The 23954-nt window shown below is 56.0% G+C and overlaps 1 protein-coding gene across 2 annotated transcripts in view; it reads left to right on the forward strand.

Annotated features, from left to right (window-relative positions):
- The window catches only part of WWP2 (WW domain containing E3 ubiquitin protein ligase 2), a 40974-nt gene that overhangs the window by 12969 nt on the left and 4051 nt on the right, over positions 1 to 23954 (forward strand). The window contains exons 7-17 of one of the 2 annotated variants that reach the window (XM_061444083.1): positions 3930 to 4081; positions 6849 to 7056; positions 13266 to 13355; positions 15188 to 15362; positions 18455 to 18509; positions 20187 to 20268; positions 20880 to 21008; positions 21305 to 21383; positions 21518 to 21589; positions 21684 to 21772; positions 22901 to 23060. In XM_061444083.1, the coding sequence (XP_061300067.1) occupies positions 3930 to 4081; positions 6849 to 7056; positions 13266 to 13355; positions 15188 to 15362; positions 18455 to 18509; positions 20187 to 20268; positions 20880 to 21008; positions 21305 to 21383; positions 21518 to 21589; positions 21684 to 21772; positions 22901 to 23060 (1291 nt within the window). Of the gene's footprint in view, positions 1 to 3929; positions 4082 to 4163; positions 4464 to 6848; positions 7057 to 13265; positions 13356 to 15187; positions 15363 to 18454; positions 18510 to 20186; positions 20269 to 20879; positions 21009 to 21304; positions 21384 to 21517; positions 21590 to 21683; positions 21773 to 22900; positions 23061 to 23954 lie in introns of those variants that run through there. The other variant, XM_061444084.1, reaches the window with a different exon arrangement.

Here is a 23954-nt window from a genome sequence, read left to right on the forward strand (position 1 = left end):
GTGAGAGAGTGCTCAGTGTCCTGACAGGAGCTGGACTTTGCAGCCACTTAGCAGCTATCAATAGGTGCTAGAAAACATGTAAGGAAGTTGGAGGCTCAGCCTGATGGCTGCTTGCTCTTAATTCCTAACTGCTTATGGATGATCTGTAAGTACTTCCTGTTTTTGGTATCCTCTTGACCTGGCAGCATGTGAGATAAGTGTGCTGAGTTCTGGCCAGTGCTTCTGCAGGGGACCTTCTGAGACCTTCCAGGTGTGCTTGCAATCATTAAAAATCCCATGGCTGCTCTGGCACAGGAAACTGCCCAGGAAGTTTTCAGTTCATGCTACACTCACCTGAATTTTTAGGGTTGTTCTGGCTATATGTACCCACCGTGGAGGCAGCTGCCTTCTCCAGAGTAGAGGATGGGTCCTTTGCGCTTGGGAATGCTGTTTGATGTTTGCTCTATTTATACACAGAGCCACGTTTATTTTCATGGGCTTGGTGATGGATGCTGGCAAACTTGCTCACTGGCAGGATGGAAAGAAAAGGGCCATTCTTTGCTCCTCAGCTATTTCTACACTGTCCCCTCAAGGGAAACTGCTTGATCAGGACTTCTCTTTCTTCTCCTGAACAAATGTCATCTTGGGATTTGCTGCTAATCTTGGTGATGGGGTGTGAAATTCCACAGCCCTCTGTTCAAATTGAAAACAGTGCCCAGAGGTCCCCAGCTGAGAGCTGGTGCCCTGGGTGCCAAGAGAGTTGCCACAATGTCCAGTTTGTCTTGTGATGGCCAAAGGGGCCTTTTCTGACAGCACGGGATAAAGTAGCCTGGTTTGCTGCTTGCCTTATGCAGAGGCTTCAGCTGGTGAATCATGTTGGTGTTATTATCTAGGCTTGGCTGTCAGGAACTGCTGTCACCTGTCACAAGCTCGTGAAAGCTCCAGTGATTCCTTCAGTGAAGCATCCTTTGATTCATGTGCTTCTGTGACGTCCAAAAGTGACCTCTCATCTAGTGATGGGCATGAGCATCCCTGAGGCCTGGGTCCCTCAGATGAAGTATTTCCCTTCGTGAGACCCCCTTGCTCTGCAAAGCCCCATGTGTGGGTGCATTATGTCCCCAGGCATGTGGCTTCGCCACCAATTGCAGCCCTGGCCCAGGCAGAGGGGAGGCAGGCAGTGCTGTGTGGTGGGTGTGCTGTCTACTGCTGCCAGGGGCTGCTCAGGTCCTTGGGGGACAAGCTGGGAGGTTGGTCTGGGGTCAGCTGGAAGGCGAGGGGGGTAACAGGAATAAACTGGGTTCAGGGTTTTGGAGCCAGGTGCCTCTTTGGGTGCACATCCTGCTGCCATGGGGTGAGGGGCTGTTCTACTGCCCCAGCTCGAGGGTGCTGCTGCACTGGTGCCATCTCTGCTTCAGGCACTGCAGGTGTGAGGGCTGGGTGCTGGGGACATGGCTGGTTTGTCCCCCTTTTGCAGGTGCAGGGGGAATTTCTCAGCTCCATGTTTTGGGAGCCCATGTGGCACTGGGGCTCTCCCCGTTGTGTTTCCCAGTGATCGTGCCTGATTCCCTGCAGCCAGCACTGGCTCCTGGCTGCGTGCACTGCCCTCTCTCCTCTTTGGCTGCAGTTTGGTATCTGGTGTGCTGAGGGAGATCGAGACCGGTGCAGTCACCTATCCTGGCATCTCATGTCAGGACCTTTTGGCCACTGCAGCAGGTGGCCAAAATCTGAGTTTCATGCCCAGATCCCACATCAGCCACTGTGGTATGGGGGCACTGCCTTGCCAGAAGGTGGGGAGCCAAAAGGTTGATGTCTCCCTGGCTGACACCAGTTTCCTCTTTGGCATGATCTGCTCCCTTTGCCCCCAGGCCAGGCGGGGCAATGGGGCAGAGCACGCGATGGGGCAGCCACCCCTGGTCGCCAGTCAGTGGGACGTAGCAGGGGTCTTGTCAGTTGCCTGGGTAATGGGCTGCCTTCCCCAAGCCCTGTTTTGTCCCAGTGGCATGGCTGTAAGAGGCTGTTCCCATTTGTGCTCTGCCTTGTTTTCTCCCCACTCCTATTTTAGGAGCATGTTCCCAGCCCTGCTGCTCTCACTGGGTTTGTTTCCACGCATCTATTAAAAGACAATGCCCAGATGGGAGCAGTCGTAGGAGGGCTGGGCTGGGTGGCGGGCTGCCTAATTCAGGCCTGGTAACCCTATGTGGCCGGCTGGCAGCCTGGAAACATCCTGTTTTGGTTTCTAAAAACTCCCTGGACAGCTCTGAGCTCATCTGTGCTGCTGAGCAGGGCAGGGACCAGATCCATCCCCTGCCTCGGGCGCTGCTCCCGGTGGGACCAGCTCCTGCCATGGTACCACCTGCCCCGCTCCCCTCTGGCGGGTGCTCTGGGGCCCACACTGTCTCCCAGCCTTGCCGTGGGGTGAATGTGCAGAGGTGGGTCCTGGATGGCTTTTGCGAGGTGTGTGGTGCTACTGTGCCCCATTGAGCCCCATGGGCAGACAGTGAGGAGCAGCCTTCACCTCCTGACGGGGGGAAGAGGAGCCTGTTCTGCCTCAGCAGCAGCTCCAAGTCCTCAGGTCCTGGTGGCCAAAGCCAACCCCAGCATGCAGTGATGTCCTGGGGGTAGCCAGGGTTTCTGGGGTGGGTTCAGTGTCTGAGGAACCCTTTTGTGGGGCTGCCCTCCTGGGAAGGTCTGGAGCTGTTCGTAGTGGCCCCAGTGGCTTCTGCTCATGGACTGCTCTGCCCATGGCTCTTATCTGATTTATTTTTGACAGCCGTCTCTGACTTTCCCATGTCTCCTCCTGATCCCAGCCCTTCCTCTGCCCACTGTTGTGAGCAGCTCTGGAGCTGGTGGGAGGAACCGAGGGCTTGCTGGAGCTGGTGAGGGTGGCATGACTGATGATGCACCCAGCCACGGCCAAGCTTCTGTCCCCTCCCAGCTCCAGCCCTGAGATGTGGGGACAGTTTGTGGGTTTTGCCCTTTTAAGGGGAGAATTTGGCTGAGCAGACAGGCTTCCTCATCCCTGCGGTCCTCACCCTCTGTGTTCACAGCCCTCGGCTGTGATCCTGGGTGGAGGTGGCCAGGCTCTGCCTCTGGTCCCCTGGCCCTGGATGCAGGAAGGCAGCATCCCCCTCCTGCCCTGTCCCCTTCCCTGCCTGCAGTAACAACCTGGCTCTTCATGAACGTGAAACCCCAGCCTTTTCCTCAGTGCCTCTGGGCTGTCTAAGGGGTTCAGGGCTGTGAGAGGGGGAGAGTTTGCTTTGGGGGTGCTGTAGGCGCTCTGCCCACAGAGGTCAGGCTGCCCCGGCCTCCAAGGCAGGGAGCTCCAGCGGAGCACAAAGAGAAGCCCCCTGGGAGATGCAGTCACATCTGAGCTGGTCACAACTTGTGCTATGATTTAAGCTCTCATCTTTCCCAGTTCCTTGTTCCCTTCTTTACCAGATGCCACGGCTGTCCCAGCAGCAGCAAACACTTGCACCTTCCTCGCCTTGTGCAACGCTTGTAGCTGGGCAGGAGACACCAGTGAGGGTTCCCACTGCGGTGCAGGAGCTGGTGCTGGCAGGGGATTTCTCTTGGGATCCCTGCTGCATCTGTGGATGGAGCAAACCAGTTTAGTGCTGCAAGCACATTTCTGGCCATGAATGTCTGAGGCTGTTCCTTAGCAGGTCGGGTGGCTGTGGTGAGCGCTGCAAACATGCAAGGTGATTGTTACCCAGGTTACTTGTCCATCGGACTCTGCCACTGGTAGGTGGGTGCTGGGATCCATGGGCAGGTCTCAGTAAGCAGCAGGAAGTTCAGGGGACTGCTGCAGGAGCAGAGGCACGTGGCTGCATCTTCCTTGGGGTAAAACGATGTCTGTGCTGGAGGGGAAGCAGCACAAGACAGAGGCAAAAAGGCAGGAGTGGGGTTTTCTTTGTGGTGCGTCTCACCTCCTGTGTTCCTTTCCCTTGCAGGACACACCGACATGTGGCAGGAGTCACCAGGCAGAACGTGGGGAGTGGAGAGCAAAGTCCCAGCGCCAGGAGCCGGCACCGGCAGCAGGCCAAGGGCACGCAGCACACCAGCGTGGCCAACGGCATGGCCAATGGCATGGTCAACAGCACAGGTAAACCAGCGCCTGTGGGACGGGGGAACCAGAGCTTGTGGGGCTCCTGTGGGGGGAAAATGCATTTCTGCTAAGATCATACAATGGTTTGGAAGGGATCTTAAAGATCATCTAGTTCCAACCCCCTGCCAAGGGTTGGACACCTTCCACTAGGCCAGGTTGGTCTTGTGGTGCCTGGGAACATTTCTTCCCTGGGAATTGATTTTTAACTGATTTTACTTTTGATAAGCTGGGCAGCTCCACAGAGCGCACTGGTAGAGTCTGCTCTGCCCCTCGTGCGTGATTTCTGTGGCTTCTCTCTGGAGTCTCCCTGACAAAAAAGGCTGCACCCAGCTCCAGCTTTTTAGAAGGATACTGGGACAGAAATATCACCGGTGCTACAGTAAGTGATCCTTTTTCAGGGTTGGGAGCGTTCAGATGAATTTGCCTGTCAGTCTTCAGTGGAGATGTTTTGAGCTCTTTGCCCCTTGACGTGGGGAGAGCAGCTCTCACTGAAGCATCACAGAAGGCACACTCACTCCTCAACCTGGGGCTGGTTCTTACACGAGGGGGTATTTTTTGAAAGGTTTCTCTGTCTTTTCTTGGGTTTGTCCACAAAGCCATAAACCCCTTGTGAGCAGGGGCTGGGGCCTGCCGAGTGCCTGACTGCAAAGCCACAAGCAGCTTGTGTGTTTTCCTTTTCTGGCTCGCATGGAGCTGGCCAACAGTGCAGCATCTCCTGCTCCTCCGCACTGCTGCTGCAGGCAGCAGTGTCCTTTCTTTCCCTTTTGTCTTGGAAAAGAACAGCACAAAGTGGAGTGCTTCTTTTGGAGAGAAGGAAATGGTTTGTTCAACCCAAAAGGAAGATTTTAATTTTTTATTTCTGCTTCATTATGAACATATGGACCAATATAATTTCAATTTTGCCAAACCCCATTTGGGAATAGGGGGAGCAGAAAGCTGATGTGAAATGCTGCCTTCCAGCTCTTGCTCCTGGTCCTGCTCCCTTCCCCAGGCTGTGGCTGGTCTTTGTGGTTTGGTGCAGTGCTGTACTGGGTGTGAATGTGTTCTGTTCCCTGTGCCCACCCGGCCCTTCCCGGTGTCATCGCTGTGCAGGGGACGCTCCTTCAGGCTGTGGACAGAGTTTTTGTGGTTTTGTTCCCGGGTACAACTTGGCTCCTTGCTTTGGTTTTAAAGCACATTTAATTGGTCCAGCCCCAGCCTCCCCAGTGACTTCATGAGTGTGCTGTCTTGGTCCCTGTTTACCACTCACACAAGCTCCGTGTCTCCCACAAGTCCTGTTGGTGATGATTTTACAGTGGAGGATGAGAAGATGAGTGTTTTGGGTGGGTGGAATGAAGGCTGACACTCTTCCTTGTGCTCTGTTGGAATGCCTCTAGAAACCAACCTCTTTCTCCTCAGCTTGGTACATTTTGGTGACGTTATTGTGTTTTTTGAGCAGACTGTTGCAAGAACGTTCCCCATTATATTTGTCACTCACAGCTGTAATTGTCATCAGACAATAAAATGAGATTTTTTTCATGGCATGTTTTCTCCACAGCCATGTTGCTTAGCCCTGTGTTCCCCTAGAGTGTTTCCTTATCAGGTGAACTTTGGATCAGCTTTTCCCCTGCTTTGTCCAAGACTGAGATCAAACTGATCACAGTGTAGTTACCTGGGACATTCTGCAGGTTCCCTTTGAAGACTGGCACAATGTGATTGAAGCTTCTAAAATTGCCCGTTCCAAGGCTTCCTAGAAATGAGTAGCAGAGACCCCCTCAGCTCAGTCTTGCAGGACTGGTGGAAGTTGCTGTGAGCCTGCTGACCTGAAGTCTTCACTGCCTGTAGGTGCTGCCTGAGGGGCTCCTCTAATTGCTGATGTTGGAGGATTTGGTACCAGGATTCCTCTGGTGCTGCAGGATGCTGTCCTGCTACTCTCCAGCTGCAAAGCACGAGTGTCCTCAGCAGTCTGCCTCTTCTGCAGGGTAGAAGAGTAGTTTGTAGTTCTTTACTGCCCTGTGTGTTGGGGTTTATACTGATTTGAGTCTTTTTCCTGCAATACTTCTAAATACTTGGGCTTGTAGACAGAGGTAATTTGCTTAGTTTTCTGCGTTTCTCAGATCTAACTTGTATCGCTCTGTCTGCGTGCTTTACTTCTTTATTAAGTGTTTCTGGTTTGTTTCTAATGCTTTCATTTTGTTACTGAAGCCAGACTGTTTTGTGTCAAAAGTTATCTTCTGGTGGACTGCCAAGACTCAGGGGTTTTGGCTGTCTAACAAACGCTTGTCAAACAAATTGCCTTTCATTTTATTTTGTCTGCATTTTTCTCCTTATCAGTTTGCTTTGTAATTTTCCTTTGTTCTGTCTCTTCCCTGTCCCTTTCCCAAAAGCTCAGTGGAATCCAGCAACATTTAGCTCTTTCCAGTGCTGGTGACTTGCTGAGCCTGGGCTTGTCTCTGCCTGGGGGATGCTGCCGCAGCAGTTTCTGAGCTCCTACTTGTTACCTGAATTCCCAACAGGCATGCAGTGCTTTTGCAAGTTACAGAGGAGATAGTGAGCTTTTTTCTTGGGACAAAGGCAGTTGATAGTTGGTCCCACAGGGATCCAACTGCTGGGTGAAGGAGGTGCTGCCATTGCTGTAGGCTGGGAGCACTGTGAGTCCTGTGTTTGGGTGGTAGTGGCTGTCACCCACTAGGGCTCTGCTTCCAGGGCTGTGTGGGTGCAGTAGGTCAGTGAGGCCCCCATCACCCTTCCTGGGTGTTAACATCTCTGCTTTCTGCTTTTCCAGTGAACGGAGACACCATGGGTGCTACAGACATCGAGGAGGAAAGGCCAGTAGCAGAAGCAACCCCAGCAGCATCGAGCATGACTGATGGCTCTGTCATTCCTGCCCTTCCTGCCTTGGTCAGCTCTGGAGAGGCAGAGGAGGCAGCCTCCAGCTCCAGTGCCCCACCAGCCCGGGCAGCAGCACTAGCCCTGGATGCTCTGCCCCCTGGGTAAGTTCTGCCTTCTGCTTGACTTTTGTTCCCTTGAAGAGGCTATGTCTGGGGGGACATGAGCAAACTGGGGCACTGCTGTGTGCTGGAAGAAGAGGATGTTTGAGGAAGGGGGCTGTCCTGCACCAGGAGTTGGTGGACTGTCCTGAGGGTGCGTGCTGGGGATCCCTGCCACCTGGCACAGCCTGTTCTCCCTCATTGGAGCCCTCTGCTTGTGGCTTCACTTGTGGATCTGTCCCCTGGGCTGGGGTCTGATCTGTGTCTGTTGTGGGTCTTGGGTAACATACAGTGATTTGCACCTCTACAGCATGGTGTCCATGCCCAGGGGAGCATCAGAGTCCTTCCTCTGCTCTCCTGGGGCTGCTGAAGGGATCAGTCCAAAGAAAATGCATGAGAGGGTCAGTGTGGACTTCCAGGGAGCTCCCACTGAGCAGGAGCACAGGAGCATGCACTCCAGAGATGCTGTGGAGATGCTGGCCACTTCTGGGGGGAGGTGGGCAGGACCCTCACATCGCTGTGCCCGTTGTTCTTCCTCTTCTGGATGCTCTGCATCCTATTCCTCCCGTGGGGAAGGAGCCAGGAGGAGAGCTGGAGCTGGCTGAGCAGTGTTGCTGGGTGCGCTGGCTGTTGGTGGGGCTCAGCTCCTCTGTGCTGCAGCTGGGTTGTTCTCCCCTTGAAATTCAGACACCTTTAATTCTGGACTTGAGAATGCAAAGTGGTGGTGGGAGGGAGGGTGAAAATGGCTTGTGTTTCGTATGAAGGGAGCTGTTTATTTTCATTTGGCTGAGGCGATGCCTGGAAGGTCAGGGCCTCCTTGTGTGTCAGTCACAGGTAATTAGGGTTAACGGCTCAGTGTGTCTTTATGTAGGGTGTGTGAGGGTTTCTGTTCTCTGGCCTGGGCACTTCCTGTTTCCAGGCAGCTGGAAAAGTCCAGTGCTCTGAAAAAGGTCTTTATTCCACCCAGAGCGTGTGGCCCTTTCTGCTACAACCAGGTAGACTGAAGGTCTCCTTTTCCCCACCTTTGCACAGCTCAGGGTGGAAACAGGCTGTTGTTACTTTCCTGGGGTGGAGAGGAGCCTGTGGGTATCTCAGGATTGGGGTTTCTGAAGCTCAGGAAGGTTGCAAGCATGGCTTTCTGAGACACCAGGCATGCATTTATCTGGTCCAGCGAGGTGGAAGGGTGGCCCGTGTCCTCCCTGTGCCTGTCTCCCTTCAGTGCTCACACGTGTTGTGCATGTTAGAGCGGGGAGGAGGATAAAGCTGCTGTGCTTTGGGAGATGGTTGGAGGGGAGCAGTGAAGGGGCAATGAGCCATCTTCCAAGCTGAGCTTAAGGAATTTGGGTCTCTGGAGACACCTTTGATTAGCGCCATGTGTATCAGTGTCCCCCTGTCCTGGCTGCAGGATCCCTAGGGTGGAAAGAAAGCAAAATCTGTCTTCCATGTGGTGTTTAAACTCTGTGCTCATGCTGGGCTGGCTTGGGTAGCAGCTGACCTGCTTGGTGAGGCAGAGACCATGTACCAAGGTCTTCCCAGGTGAGGGAGAGTAGAGAATTGAGGATTCCATGGTGTGAGATCTGCCCCGAGCTGCTAGATCAGGCTCTGGGCTAACAGGGATTTGCTAATCACGGACTGTGCAAAACCCTGTGGCCCTGGGGTTGTGTAAATGAGCTTCTGGGGTCTCTTGAGACTTGATCTAGGGCAGTTGATTTTTGGCTGTCTCACCGCACCAGGGTATTACTTTGACTAGTGGTTTGGGGCCCATCTTGGGAGGTGGGGCTGCGGCTGGCTGGGCTGGTGGAGGCAGCAATGTCTCAGGCAGAAGGGATGCTGACAAACCCAGGCCACTTTGCCTCTGGCAGCAGTGTGCTCTGCAGAAAGCCGTGCAGGATAGGTCCTTGCTGGCCTGGCTCCCAAGGGATGGCTGTGCACAGAGCGTTGCACAACCCTGCCCTGCCACTCACAGGAGCAACATCTACTGCAGAGCTGCCATTCGCTCCAGCGCTGAAGAGCTGGAGAGCTGTCATGTCCCTCCTGCTTTCTGCATAAGCTCTGCCTCATTCTGCCAGTGCCTCCTTTCATCCGTGGGAGCATGGGCAGCACTTCAGCCTCTGCAGGGGAGGCAGCTTTTCCCACTGCGTGCTGGTGAGTGTGCTGAGCCCCAGCCTCCCTGCTTGTGCTGGGCTGCGTGTAGATGGAGCCAAGAGTGGCTGGGTTCATGTGGGGATTCAGAGCTATTTATTCTGCTCAGATAGCTGTTTCTGAGCATCTGTACCAGATGTGGTGGGCACAAAGGCATCTCTCACACAACTGGGAGTCTGTTCTAGGGGCTGGGGGGTGCTGGAAGGTGTTGTGAATAATTCCAGCCCCAACAGTGCCCAGAACTTCCTTCACATCCTCCTGGCTTGGGCAGAGCTTCCTTGCGGAGCCGGGGAGTGTGTGTGGCACAGGAGCTGCTGGTCACAGCACCCTGCGCCTTTGGTGCAGGTCCTGCTTCTCATGTGGGGGCTTCTGAGGAGAGTGGTAGCAACAGGGGGTAGAGCAGGAGAGGTGCTGGCTCCTCATCTGGTTTCTATCAGTGATGATCCCTTACGGGGACAGCTGCTGTTAGCACGGTGTGTATACACAGCACTGTCTCGCCCGTACAAAGAGGTACATTATGCTGCCTGGCAGAAGGCATGGGGCTGTGGTTTCTTACATAAGGAGGGCGTTTTGTTTGGACTGCAGGGTTGCCTCAGCGCTGCCACTTTGCTCCGTCCCGTTGCTCCTGGTATCCATGTCTGGAGCCCTGTGGGCAGCCGGAGGGGAGTGAGTTGGGACCAACACATTGCAGGATCCATGCTTGCAGCAGCAAGTGGTGAGAGCTCCCATCATCAGTGCTCAAGCACTGATCTTGCTTGCTGGTGGCCGTGTGGCAGCAGGCACAGGGCAGGAATGCCAGCTGGACTTGGGGTCACCAGAGGAAAAGCCTGTGCTTGTGCATCTCCCCAGCTGTCCCTTGCGGGATGCAGGGAAGCTGGAAAAGGCTGAGGCTTGCCAAGACTGGGCAGGGTGGTCTGAGCAAGGATGGGTGTCCCCCAGTGCCCCAGTCTCTCAGGCTGTTGCTGTGTGTCAGCAATGACAACAGCTCATCACAGCTTGCTGTTTAATGGTGGTGATTTGCTTGTTCCTAAGGTGAGGCAGCTCTCAGCAAATTTACTTCCCAATCATCTGCTGACCTGAGGAACATGTGAGCTTATCATCTGCTTGTATAGGGTGTGAGATCACCTGTTTGTATAGGGTGTGAGAAGGGAACAGAGGACAGCAATCAGTAGCTGCCATCACCAGCAGCTTTCCCCAGTCCTGCGTGCCTCTTTGCAGTCACGGAGGCACCCAGAGGAGTATCTGAGAGGGGTCCAGAAACCCTCTGCCTAGAGGAGTCCTCACTGTGGGATTTCTGATCTCTAGAAAAGACACAGAAATGGTACCTGGTGCTCGAGAGCCTCTTGTCATATAGGACTTGCAAGTCTTGATAGGGATATAGGATATCCTTGATACAGGAGCTGCGAGTCTTGAGAGCCCTATTGATCACAGAACCTGTTGTTAAAGAGTATGGAGGACCTGTCACCTCCCTCCAGTAACAACTGCTGGCACCACCAGTTCTGTGTGCAGGCAGAGGTCCTGTCCTTGCCTAAAGCACTGCGTGTCAGCGTGGGCAGAATGGGTAGGACATTGGGCTGGGGTTGTCCTCGCTATAAGCAGGTGGTGCTGCAGCTTCTAGATCCATCCGGAGAAGGTTGTTACATAAAACTGACCTTGGAAAGGTGATGCTTGAACTGATCTAAGGATCTCTTAAAGGGATGCTGACTCCTGCAAAGCCTTATGAGTGGAGTTGTGCCTTGAGGTTTTGTTTGTGAATAGTATTCCTCCACCTGAGCCTTGCGCCAGGTCTGTATCTGGTTGCTGGTGGCAATCTGAAGTACGTGTGGTAGCAGTCTGGGAAGAGGCTTCCCAAAGCTCAGCCTGTGATGAGCAGCATTCCCACTGAGCCAGCATACTTCCTTTATCCTCCCTGAAGATGCCCGGGCACCTTCTGCTGCCCATCTCATGGGGTGGACGTGTTCGTGTCTTCAAGAAACCACAGCTATGTTGATTTTCTCTTTAGAGATTTTAATCTCTTTTTGCTGTCTGGTGCTTTCATGTTCTTGAAGCACTGAGTTCATCCTTAAGAACAGGAAGCTTCAGGCATTTCCCCTCTGACAACACCCAGTGCTGCCCAGGGGTAACCCAGGAAAAGGGCTGACCCTGGGGTGGACAGACAAAGACTTCCTGATGCCACAACAGCACCGGGTAGCGCTGGCTCTGCTCTTACGTGGTCTCTCCTTTGCATGGTGTTATGCTTGGCAGTGCCTTGCCATCAGTGTGTATGGGCACTGCAGCTCCTTCCTTGGACTCTTTGAAAGCACCACTGGTGTCCTGTCGGTACCTCTTGTACAGATGACAAAGACTCAGTGCTGCTGACTGGTAGCAACGTCTGCAGATGTTACCTGGTCTCTGCAGATGCATTGACAGTGCTTTTGAGAAGCCCATGGGAGCAAAGCCAGCAGCTCTGGTTTGGGTTAGACAATCCCTTGGCTAAATCCTGAGCCTGGCATTCATGTTCCTGTCCTGCTTTCGTGGAACTGACTCTTATCTCGGAGTGCAAGTGTGCCTCCTGCCCAGGGCAGAGGTTTCTGGGCTGCCTGCGTGGCCGATGGACTGCTGCGGTTCCCACTGCCCAGGCCTGGGAACAGCATGGAAGCTGTCTCTGTTTCTGCCTTCTTACCACTTTTGGGAGCTGTGATGAGGCTGCGATGTGCACGATGTGTGGTTGTGGTTGAGGTCACTGTTTGGTGGCTTCATGTCCCCCGGGGAGTTTTGAGGGTGAGCAGGATTGATGCGAGCCTGCGTGAAGGGACATTAGTTCTTACAGCCTCTTCTTCACAAAGGGCTGCTTTCTGCAGGACCGTATTTCTTCCCTTGCTGTCCCAAAAGCTAGTATATTAATTTTCTATAGCTTTTTGTGATAATTTGTTGAGACTGAAGATTGAATTGGGAGCGATACCTGGGGAGCAGAAGCATGGCAGGAGAGCACTGGATCTGTCAGCAGCTGCCAGTTCGCCTCTCTGTTGCAGGATAAAAGCTAACAGGAATGTTCAGTGCTCCAAGGAGCTTTTACCTTTGCCAGGGCATACACTTTCATGAATGAATTAAGGCAAAGCATGAGTGTCAGTGTAGCCTTGTAAAGCCAGGCTTCCCAATTGTACCAGGTCCCCAACGGGACCAACTGCTGACCAAGTTCCTTGTGGCCGTGTGATGTCTTTGAGCAATATCTGTCAGCAATGAGCAGGAGGGCTGCCAAGAGGAAAATTCAGCCCCAACCCAACCTCAAAGGCTCCCCTTTAAAGATGTATTAAGAGACGCCAAATGAAAACGACATCAAAAGCTCACAGGGCATAAAATTGACCTGTGTGGAATCCTATGCGGACCCTCCTACTTTCTGGAGGAAATGAGGAATTTATGCTTCAAATGATGCTTTTTTCCAGAAAGCAGGCTGCTGCAGCATCTCTCTGATCATCTTGATCTAGCAAGCCAAACAACTGCCATGTAGACCTGCTCTCATTCTTCATTTTAAATAAAGGTTAGAATGCTGTAGCTAAGCAATGTGAGGAGGTAAGCTTGCTAATCCGCCAGCTGCAGCTGCCTGGACATTCTGGCTAATAACATGATTATTAATTATTCACAGTCACTGATCTGGGCTGTGCAGATGCAAGTGGATGGGCACAAGTGCAAACAGCTAGGAAGGCCTTTTGGACAAGATTTAAAGTAGATGGAGGGGTCTGTGATGTCTCTTAGTAGGTGATGGCAGAAAGGCTCTGGCTGCCCTGAAGATGCAGGGGCTGTGGCTGCTGGATCTGTATTGCTTGTTCCAGTTGAACCCTTTGCTTATCTATGTTTAGGAGAGAGCAGGTGCCATCTTGTCTGCCTCGGGTTTGCTCCACGTCCGCTCGCAACAGATGCTGCTCGCCCCCACTGGCCTTGGAGCAGGGGACAGGCGCCTGGGAGCCCTGGGGTGATATGCAGTCGCTCTGGATGGCATTGAAGAGAGCAGTTTGTTTTGGTAGCTGCCCCTCAGTGTTTGGGCTCTGGGCTTGCAATAATCAGCTGGCTCATCATTGTTTTTCTTCTTGCAGGTGGGAACAGCGAGAGCTGCCTAATGGTAGAGTCTACTATGTAGACCATAACAACAAGACCACCACATGGGAGAGACCTCTTCCTCCAGGGTAAGGGGCTCTGGGGGCAGCTGGCATCTCAGATACTCAACTAACTTCTTGTAGCAGACACACAGGAATCTGCACAATAGGAGGGAAAGTGGCAGGGAAGTCTCTTAATTCCTGAAGAGAAATGGGGTGAGACGACCTAGTGTTTACTGGCCTGAAAATACATGCTGTATCCTCAGAAAGGTCTTTTCAGTGTTTGTAAAAAGGAAAAGGCCTTCCAATCTGTTGGGTTTTGACCTCTTTTAGAGGATTCTTTTTTTAACAGTCCACAGAAATTGCTGAACACTTGAGTAGCAGAACCAACCACTTATGGGCAGAGCAGAGGGGTTGGCCTTTGGGATGGGATGCCAGCAATGTCCCCCTGAGGACCAGAAGAGAGGGTGGGTCTCTTGTTCCCTGGATACTTCTAGATGAGGGCTGAGCTTCTGGTGAGCAGATACAGGCATTCACAGCGTGCCCTGAGCTGGAGCTGGGCACTGGGCTCTCTCAGAGGGGCCTCTTATGTTCTCAGCCACAGGAGTGGCTGTGCTTGAGAAGACAGTGCAGCTCAGCTCCATGAGACTTGCAGGAAGCACTCCGCAGAACTGTTGTCCAGGAGGGCCATGCTTTCATTTGGAGGAGTAGACAGTCTTCAGCTCATAAAGGCTGTACGAAGCCATATGCTTTTTGGAAACTTGTTGAATTCTCACCTCTTTGTGTTTCTAAATGGAGAGAACTCAACACAGCCAAACTGTTGTTCTCTAGACTGAATTTGTTCAAGTCTGGAATGGCTGAAGTGTGCTTTAACCACAGTGTAATGTGTGAAAGTGAAATACAAACCTGTCCTGTTCTCTTCCAGATTTCTGTGGGCGCACACTACTTTCAGTTAGGCTGCGATCTCTGCAGCCACTTTCTGATCCTACAACAGCTTTAAATTTGTTTGGTATTAAAAGAGGGAGGCTGTTACCTGGAAAAGTAGGTTTGCTCCTTCCCTCCTGCACTGGTCTCCAACCCAGTGACTTGCCTGTGTTGGAGGTCAGCTATCTTGGAGGAATGCTTACAGCATCCTGGTGTGAACTCAGCTAGGGAGTAGGCATCCCATCTAGGCTTCATGTGCCCTTGCACAAGTCTTACTAGTATTTTGTATTTTCTTCTGGTGGATATTTGTTCAAAACAGCCCCTTCATCAGTGGAACTGGTGGTTATGCTGGAGCTGGGAACAGAGGCTTCATGTTCAAGGGTATCTTAGTCTTGTGAGAGGAGCCAGAGAGCGTCTCTCACAGAGAGCTCCAGACAGGAGCAGAGAGTCTGAAATCAGCCTGTAGTGTCAGAGTGCAGCCTGTAGTGTCAGAGTGCAATAAAAAATCACTCTCTATAGCTGGACCTCTGTGCCCAGGCAGCTCTTGGGTCTTCCTCCCTCGGAGGACTATGAGCTCCTTTTCTCACCTGTACTTCCAAGGGGCAGAACTCAGCCATGAATCCTCTGCTGAGCCCCTGCGTGGGCAACACAAGGGGAGTGTGGCAGCTGGGGAAGTGGCTTGTAACCCCATGCTCCTCTCAGTTGTGCTTTCAGCATGTTCTAGGACAGCAGCTGGATGTTCTCAAACTGCTGGGGCCCCAAGGGCAGCTGTACCCCCAAGGGCATCTGTACCCCCAGGAGCAGCCTTCAGACAAGGACAGTGGGAGGTTCCTCTGTCTACCACCGTCATCTCTACCGTCTTTTGCGCCTCCCCACGTCTTCAAGGGTTATTTTTGTTGCCTTCACACCAGCATTTGCACTCAGTTGCTGTGTGGCAGCGCCTTGACAGCAGAACCCGCTTGAGCCGAGGCACTGACATCTTCCTCTGGTGCTTCCAGGTGGGAGAAACGTGTGGATCCTCGAGGCAGGTATTACTATGTGGACCACAACACCCGCACCACCACGTGGCAGCGCCCCACGGCTGAGTACGTCAGGAACTATGAGCAGTGGCAGTCCCAGCGAAACCAGCTCCAAGGAGCCATGCAGCAGTTCAGCCAAAGATTCCTGTACCAGGTGAGAGCCAGGGTGGTGGTGTTGGGGTCTCACTCAGCCCTCCCACCAGTCTCACCCAGGCTGGCCTGGGAGACACGGAGCATGGAGAGGTGCTTGTTGGGCTGTGGTAGAGCCCACAAGCTTCTGTGCATGTGGAGAACTGCCTGGGAGTAACTTTCCTTTCATAAAGCAGCTTGCACTGCCCTGAAGGGTGGTGGGAGGTGTCCTCAGCAGCCCAGTGTCCCTGCAGTGCCAGCATGGCTGGGCACACGGTTTCTCCTGACATCTCTCACAATTTCTTTCTATCAGGCAAGCCTTGCTGCTGACCTGCAGGGCTTGTGGAACTTGCTGCATGGTGTTGGAGCTGGCACGAGGAAGCCGTAGGAGCCTGGTCTGTAGTGGGAGAGGAGGCTTTGGGGCTGCGCTAATCCTGCCCCAGGTCTCTGTTGGGCTGAGGACAGTGTGGTTGGGTCCTGGGTGGGAACAGGAGTCAGCAGCAGGCCCAGGGGGCAAGTGCTGACATGGTGAGTGAGGGCAGCAAGAGCCCAGGGACCAGAGAGTGCAGGGAGCAAGCACTGCTGGGCTTGGCAAGCTTCTCCTGCTGTCTCTGCTTCTCCTCGCTCCTGGTATGGGCTGAGTAGCTGGGCTTCCTTGCTTGGGGAATGGACCCTCAGCAGCTCTGCAGAGCAGTAGTTCCTGGGCAGGGACCCATCTTGTCCTGGCCTTGCCTTTGCTACTGGAGCTGGGACCTGGCTTCCAGTGGGGTGAGCACCCTCTGATAACCGGCACTGTGCTCGTGGCCATCATGCTGCAAGGAGCAGTGCTTGGGAAAGAGCCAAGCTGGAGCGTTTCCACCTCCCAGCGTAGTGATGTCCTAGCGCTGTCTGTTGCCACCCAGGTGAAAAACATGGCCCTGGCCACGAGGTAGAGGTCTGGTGTGGGCTGAAGGTGGGCAGGGCAGAGTGACCAGCTTCTCCTCGATGTTTAGCTCATCTAGGAGGAAGCCAGGAGGCTGCCGTGTCCCAGCAGCACTGCTGTGAGCTCTGCGCCCCTGTGAGGAGCCTGGGTGCTCTTTTGGGAAAGGGTGCAGCCAGAGCAGTTGTGCAAAGTCCGTTCTGCTTGAGACACAACTGGGGCTCCTCCCAGGGGTGCAAGAGGCTGAGCTGCCCCTCTCCTCCCCCTGCCTGTCTCTCTGGACAGCTCACAGCCCTTCCCAGCCTGGCAACAGGAGCAGGACTGCCACAGCTCTGCTGCCCACTGCCAGCCTGTGCTCCTCAGCATGGAGGGGCTTACACTGGAGGCTGAACAGGGCTTGGGTCTATCACTTACTCCCATTTCCACCAGTGCCAGCCTTGGAGCTGCTCCAGTGCTGTGCAACTTGCCCTGGCCAGGCTCCGTGGAGAGCAGAGGGAGGGACTCGTGCTCCAAATTTAGCCTGATGGAACGATTGTACTTCTGGTACAATCTGCCAGTGGTGATGGCTCTGGCTTTTCCACCTTCCCCAAGGGGCTTTCTGCGTTGCCTTTCCCTCCCGTCTCTAGCATCCACTTGCCCTCCTTGCCGGGAGAGGAAGGTGGGGAGGTGATGGATGAGCAGTGCTGCAGCCCTGGGCGAAGCAGAGCATTCTCCACGCAGCCCCCTGCGGCGACCCATGGCTTGCAGGGGCCGGGGTGCAGCCAGGGACCACTCAGTTACCTCGATGACACAGAGCTGTGCCTGCATGCAGCATCTCTTGCACCAAGCAGCCTTCCTGGCACCGAGGGCCCAGGTTGTTCCCATGGGCTGTGGAGAGCTGCAGGAGGGCTGGATCCCCAGACCTCTGCCCCAGGCTCGTGTCCCTGCTCCGTTAATTTTAATTAGCTGGTTTTAGGTCACAGCGAGGTGATACTTCTGGACATGGCTCGGCTGTGGCTCTGGCCAGCCTGCCTGGGCAGGGAGAGAGTGGACACAGCCTGAGACCGAGGCACACCGTGCCGGGGCAGTGCCTCCTGTGCCCGGTCCTGGCACATGGGGTAGGGTACAAGAGACCTTGGAGAGGCACAGACTGTGCCGGCCCCATCCCTGTCGTCCTCCAGGACACCCCGGGGTGTTGGGCTGCCAGGGATGCCCCGAGTGCTGGCGCCTTGTCTTGGAGTGGGGAGGGGGTCCTGGCATTTCCTAAGCCCAGGATGCCTCCGATCCCCAGCCCAGCGCAGAGGCTGGGACGCGGCCCCTCTCCGGCAGCTGGTTTTCAGGAGGTGCAATTAAAATGCCTTGTTGGTAACAATGCGTTTCTTATTTAACCGTTAACAGCCTCGCAGGCCTCTTCCTCCCTGGACCCCGACTGTCGGGGCTGCACCTCCATCCCAAGGCACCCCCCCCTGGAGCTGGGCCGGGGGGGCTCCGGCGCGGGGCAGGGCTCCAGCCTGCTCCCCCGTCCCCGGGGCATCCCCTGGTTCAGGCTGGGTGACGGCCGCCGGCTCTGCCCCCCCCGGGGAAGAAGAAAGGTGCTTTGTGCGTGGCCCCCAACCTGCGCGGGGCCGGGGGGGGGGGGCAGCGGGGCGCGGAGCCGCCCGTCTGCGTGGGATGAATGTGGCCTCAGTGCGAGGGCATCCCGAGCTCCGCGCCCTGCCCGGGAGGAGGGGGCCGCCGGCCCGCCAGGAAGCGCTGGGCGTGGACTGGGTTTGTGGGAATGATTTCATTGGAAAGGCCTGCGATATTTTTTCCCCTCTTGTGTGTGGTTCTTGGGGGAGGCCGGAGGTGTATCTGCTGCGGACAGGCGGCGGGAGCACAGCGGCCGCGCGCATCTGGACCGCGCTCTGCCGTCCCGCTCCCCTCCGTGCGGCGCAACCCCTGCCCCGCTGCCCCCTTGGCTGCCCCGGGCGCTGTTTAGTTTGTGCTTTTTTTTTTTCATTTATTTATTTATTTATTTATTTATTTTTAACTCTTTGCCCCCCCCCCCCCCCCCTTTCCCCTTGATGGTGCAAGTGGCTTTTTTTTCAGTTCTTTGGGAGCTGCAGGCTAAGGGGAGGTGAGTGGAGCCGGGCAGCTCAGCTCACCGCTGCGTTCCGCTCTTCCCGCTGTCCTCCGGCCCTGGGTTTATTTTGTGTTCTTGCCCTCTCTGTTGTCTCTAGTCATCCGGTGCTCCGCCTGACAATGATCCGCTCGGTCCCCTTCCTCCTGGCTGGGGTAAGTACTGAGCCACCTCACCTGCCTGCTGCCGTGCTTGCCGCACAGCCCCGATGGGGACTCCTCTGTCACTCAGAGCAGGACCCTGAGCGCACGGGGTGGTGCTGTCAGCAGCTCCTGCGTTCCCATCCCTGCTGTGAATGGGAATGTTGGCTGGGGAGCCAGTGTTCCCTGTGCTCTGGTGCATGGGGGGCTGAGTCTGCCTGTGATTAGCACAAACTCTGATTTGAAATCCAGCTTTTTTTCCACCTTCTCCTGGAGGAGTTCCCAGCCTCTTTCAGCTGCTGGATGCAGAAGTGCTTGTGGTTGTTCTTTGGATGAGGGGAGAGGTCTGGGGATCCAATTCCTTGCTCATCCCCAGACCCCTCCTCTGTCGAGCAGGGATCCATCCTGCTGCTGTGTGTGCCTTCTGGGATGCTCTGCCTCAGCCCACAGTGGCGCTGGGATCTGGCTGGAGCTGGGCTGCTGTCCTGCCCCCGTGGGCCAATCATCATGTGCTGGGAGGTTTTGAAAGGTCCCTGCGCCATCCCCAGCGAAGAGCGGCCCCCTCCATGGCAAGAGCATCCCTGGAGAGGGCAGGCTGGGATGGTCGTGGGTGCAGATGAGCTGTGCTGTGCCAGGCAGGGAGGATAGGAGAAGAGTTAAAACTGTGGGAGCTTAGAGCAGGACAGAGGGCTCAAGGCTGCTAAGGGGGTCTCCAGGGGCAGGGTCTGTATCGGAACAGTGCTGGAGCCTTTGCTGCCATGCTGGGTGGTCCACCTCCTGCATTGCCAATGAGAGGGACCCCATCCCTGGTGTAGGCTGAACAGACTGGAGGGGGGGCACAGCTCTGCGTGAGGATGAGCACCTTGGGGTGGGGATCCCCAGCATGGAGATGAGGTCCCGGAATGGCTGCAGTCCCAGTCACTGTACATGAGGTCTGCTGGAGCTGCTCCCGTGGTCTGCGGGTGCTGCGGAGCGAGGGGGGCCTGGTGAGTGTGAGGTGACAGCGTGCGTGCAGGGCGTCCCGGGCGGCATGGAGCAGGGCCCTCGTGTGCGGGGAGTGACGCAGGCACATGGAGGAGGAGGAGGAGGAGGTGTGTGTTGTGTGGGGCGCACAGGCTGAGGGGGTGCGGCAGCAGGCGGAGGGGTGAGAAGCAGAGCAGGGTTGTTGGGCATGCAGGTGGGATGAGAGGGGCTGGTGGGGTGGGTGCAGGATCGTCAGTGGGTCAGGGCACATGGTGCCCAGCCATGGCTGGGAGGCTTTGGCTATTCTGAGTGTTCAGCATGGCCACAAAGGGAGTTGGGATGCATTTGAGGAGGCATCTGCAGATCCACAGGGAGGGATGTGGGCTTGCAGAGCACTGTGTGTCTGAAAGGGGGTGTGTGTGCTCCCTGCCCAGTGAGGTGCACGGCTCTTGTGCCAGCCAGGCAGTGCATTGGCAGGGCTGGCCTTTGCCATGGAACCTCCTGCTTACTGGAATTCCCTGGAGCCTACATGCAGCAGCTTGTGCATGTAGAAGAAATACAGGGGCTTTATTCTGCCTTTTCCAGGTGAGCCCGGGCAGTGGTGGCAGGCAGTGGGATGGAGGAGCTGACAAACTTCTCTGAGCTGGGAAGGGGAGGACTGTTGCTGGGACTGTGTGCCAGCACGGGCCGGGGCGCTCCATCTAATGCTTCCTCTCCTTTTTCTCGTAGAGAAGAGACAGGACAATGGGCGAGTGTATTACGTGAACCACAACACACGGACCACCCAGTGGGAAGACCCTCGCACACAGGGGTAGGCAGCCTGAGGGGAGAGCAGAAAGGATGCTTGTGGTTTTGGAAGTTCCGTGCAATGGGCTATTTGGGAGCTGAGATCTGTTTGTGATGGGGGTCTGAGCAGGCTGCTTTGCTGGGGAACCAAAAACACCAAGATCCGCAGGCAGCACGCAGGCAGTGCTGGAGCTCCGGAGGGTGGGAAGCTGCAATCCTTGGCATTGTGGAGCAGCTCTCCAGCTTTCAGGAGCTGAGGGTAGAGATGAGGAAGTCACAGGGAAGACTGGGCAGAAAGAGGTGCTTTCTCCTTGCCCTGTTGCCTTCCTGCAGGGCTCTCCTTGGGTTCCTGAGAGCTCTGGGTTGTGGTTCTCCAGAGACCTGGCCCGGGCCTCCACTGAGGCTGCCTGTGCTGCAAACAGGGGGTGAAGCTGTAGCTGTGTCCAAAAGTGCAGCCCAGGCTGGGCTCCTGGCTTGGGGTGCAGGCGGGTTGCTTGCTAATCCCATACCGTGAATCCTTCCTTTGTGGGGCACGGAGCTGAGCTGCAAGTTGAAGGTGATCCCCACAGGCTGTAGTACGACAGGGGCTGTAGGTCAGGGTGAGGTGTGTGCCTGGTGACCTTTCCTTGTCGTCAGGATGATCCAGGAGCCGCCACTGCCGCCCGGCTGGGAGATGAAGTACACAAACGAGGGTGTGCGCTACTTCGTGGACCACAACACTCGCACCACGACCTTCAAGGACCCGCGCCCAGGATTCGAATCTGGGTAAGTGCTTCTGGGCTGAGCCCCTCACCCTGCAGCCAGGCTGCACACTGGGAGCTGGGGCTGCCTGCTCACAGCTTGTGCCTTCCTGTGGGCATGACAGAGAGTGGGGGAGCTGGGTCAGCTCTGTTGCGCAGACACCGAGCAGTGCGTTTAGGGGCTCGCGTTTGGCTCTGATAGAACAGAGCTGCACCCCAGAGATCATCCTCCTGCCTGGGAGGCCATGAGGCTGCTGGGACCAGGCAGTTCACACCAGGGCAGGCAGGGATGCTGAGACAAGGCCTGTGCTGCTTTTGCAGGAGCAAGCAGGGTGGCTCCCCGGGAGCGTATGACCGGAGCTTTCGCTGGAAGTACCACCAGTTCCGCTTCCTCTGCCATGTGAGTAGAGTGGCCAGAGGGCCCTGCAGGCTCAGGGCTGCTGTGCTGATGGGTGCGTGGATCCCTGACCCTGTGGGTGAGAGGAGCTGCTGTGCCAGCCTGCACAAAGCCTCGTGTCTCTGCCTTGCTTGCAGTCGAACGCGTTGCCCAGCCATGTGAAGATCAGCGTTTCCCGGCAGACGCTCTTTGAGGACTCCTTCCAGCAGGTGAGGAGGTGTCAAGGCTGCAGCTCCTACAGTGGAGGTATGGAGCCAGCCCTTGCACCAGCCACTGGTGACAATTCTCCTTGCACCTCCCCAGATCATGAACATGAAGCCATACGACCTGCGGCGCCGCCTGTACATCATCATGCGGGGAGAGGAAGGCCTGGACTATGGTGGCATCGCCAGGTGAGCACCGGGTGCTGGACCGTGTACCTGCTGCTGAATGGGACTGTGGTGTGGAGCCCTAAGGGCAGTGCAGGCACTTGGGTCTGTCTGGCAGCTGCCCCAGGTCCCCAGCCTTTCTGCAGCACCTGCTTGGGCAGAGGAGCCCAAGGGTGTTCCAGTGGGAAACAGTGTGAGTTTTAGGAACAGTGGGACACCCTGAAGGCATTGGACAGGCCTGTCCCTGGCACAGAGAGGACTGGGGAACCCAGCGTGAGCTCTCCTGCTACCCCTGGGACATGGGGTGATGAGTGAAGCAGCCTCTTCTCCCCACAGCCAGCAGGCCCTGGTGTTTCCTGGGACAGTTGGTGTGTGCCAGGCATGGTGCCTACCCCGAGGGTGGTGTTACCACAAAGCACAGGCTGTGTCTCAGCTGTAGGGGGGTCCTGTGCCCCCATCAGGCCCCACTGGCTCACTTGGGGTGTCTGCCTTGGTGGTGGGCTGTTGCTTCCCTGCCTGCTGCTGTTCCACCACTCGACTGCCGTGCTCTTACCTGCTCCTCCTTTGTGGAGCTGCTGCCCCCGGCTCTGGTGCAGGGGCTCCTGCTCTCCACCTCTCTGTGTCCTGCCAGTGGTTTTACCCTATGGTAGGTTACGTCATGCTGTTCTACCACAGGGTAGAACCACGGACAGGATGCTGGGGCTGCCTCTGCATCCGAGGACTCCCGTCTCCCTGCACAGCCGGGGGAGCAGAGCCAGGACAGTTCCCATCCAGCGCTGCTTTGAGCTTGGGATGGAGCTCCCGGGGAGAGCGTGTGTGGGCAGACTTGGGGTGGATGTGCACAGCAGCACGTGTGTACGTGTGCAACAGCCTGGGTGGGACTGAGCCGCGTGGTGCCTGCCGGGGCGCCCAGTTCTGCAGGTGGGGGGATGTTTGTTGCTGGTGTCTGCAGAAGTGCTTCACAAACCAGACAGAGCACCCCTGGGGTGGAGGAGACCCTCACCAAGTCACGCTAGTGTCCAGTACTTGCAGCGGCACCCCGTGGAGATAGGGACCTGGTTTGTGCGGGCTGTGGAGCTGTGGAGCCACTGGGGCGCAGCCCCTGGCTCCTCGAGCTGCTCGTCACTGTGTTCCCCCTTCCTCTTGCCCCAGGGAGTGGTTCTTCCTCCTGTCCCATGAGGTGCTCAACCCCATGTACTGCCTCTTCGAGTACGCTGGCAAGAACAACTACTGCCTGCAGATCAACCCTGCCTCCTCCATCAACCCCGACCACCTCACCTATTTCCGCTTCATTGGCCGCTTCATCGCCATGGTAAGAGCCCAGGGGCCGGGGAGGGAATGGGGTACGAGACGCTTCATTCGCATGCCCCACGGAGCAGGGGCCTTGCAGGGGGTGGGGTGGTCAGTGGGGCAGCTCTGCCTGCCATGGCTGTGCTCAGCTTGGTGTCGTTGCCTTCCTTAAGCCCCTTCTTGCTCAGGTGTGGGTCCGTGGAGGGGTTGCAGTGAGGAGGCTGCGTGTGGTGTGTTTTAAATCCAAGGAACGGCTGCAGGGCCGCAGGGGACCTGGTTTCCCAGGGGCGGTGCAGGGATGGCTCCAGGTCTCTGGCTGCCACCCCAGGTACTGTCGGGTCTGCAGCTCCAGGCACTATTTTTAGCCCCGGCAGTGTGAGATTTTCCAGCTGTCCAGGCCCCGGAGCGACTCGTCCTCTTCGTGTTGCATTCCCCAGGGCCAAGGTGCTGCGGGTTGCGCTGCCCTGGGCTGGCAGGGGGGCTGGCAGGGGCTTCCTGAGTGTGGGGAGGGGTCCCTCGCCCGCAGCCCTGCGAGGTGTGCGTTGGAGGTGGCTGTGAGCTGCTCTGGACCCTGCTCTGCCCTGCCCTGTGCCTTGCAGGATACCAATAAAACCCCAGACTATTACTCACTGCTGGGCTGTTCTAGACAAGCGTCTGCATTATTTTTGGCTGCCTTTGCTTTGGGGCTCCTGGAAGCCAGGGATTCAGGGAAGCCACAGCACAGCTCTGTTTAAACAAGTGCTCTTAATAGAGCTGTGAGGGGAGAAGGAGACACGGTGGAATTCATGGTGGGGAGGGGAGGGGAGAGGGGCTGCGAGCACTGGGCCATGCTGCAGCCCTGGGGGGAGCCTGCGCCTCCCCATGGCGTTTGCCAGCCGGGAGCGAGTGCTGCAGCTCTGGGACCCTGGGGGCGATT

The sequence above is a fragment of the Pezoporus flaviventris genome, unplaced genomic scaffold (assembly GCF_033815535.1).
Source record: "Pezoporus flaviventris isolate CSIRO_AGI_PZ_B2104156 unplaced genomic scaffold, CSIRO_AGI_Pfla_v1 ptg000667l, whole genome shotgun sequence".
In the NCBI taxonomy this organism is placed as follows: domain Eukaryota; kingdom Metazoa; phylum Chordata; class Aves; order Psittaciformes; family Psittacidae; genus Pezoporus; species Pezoporus flaviventris.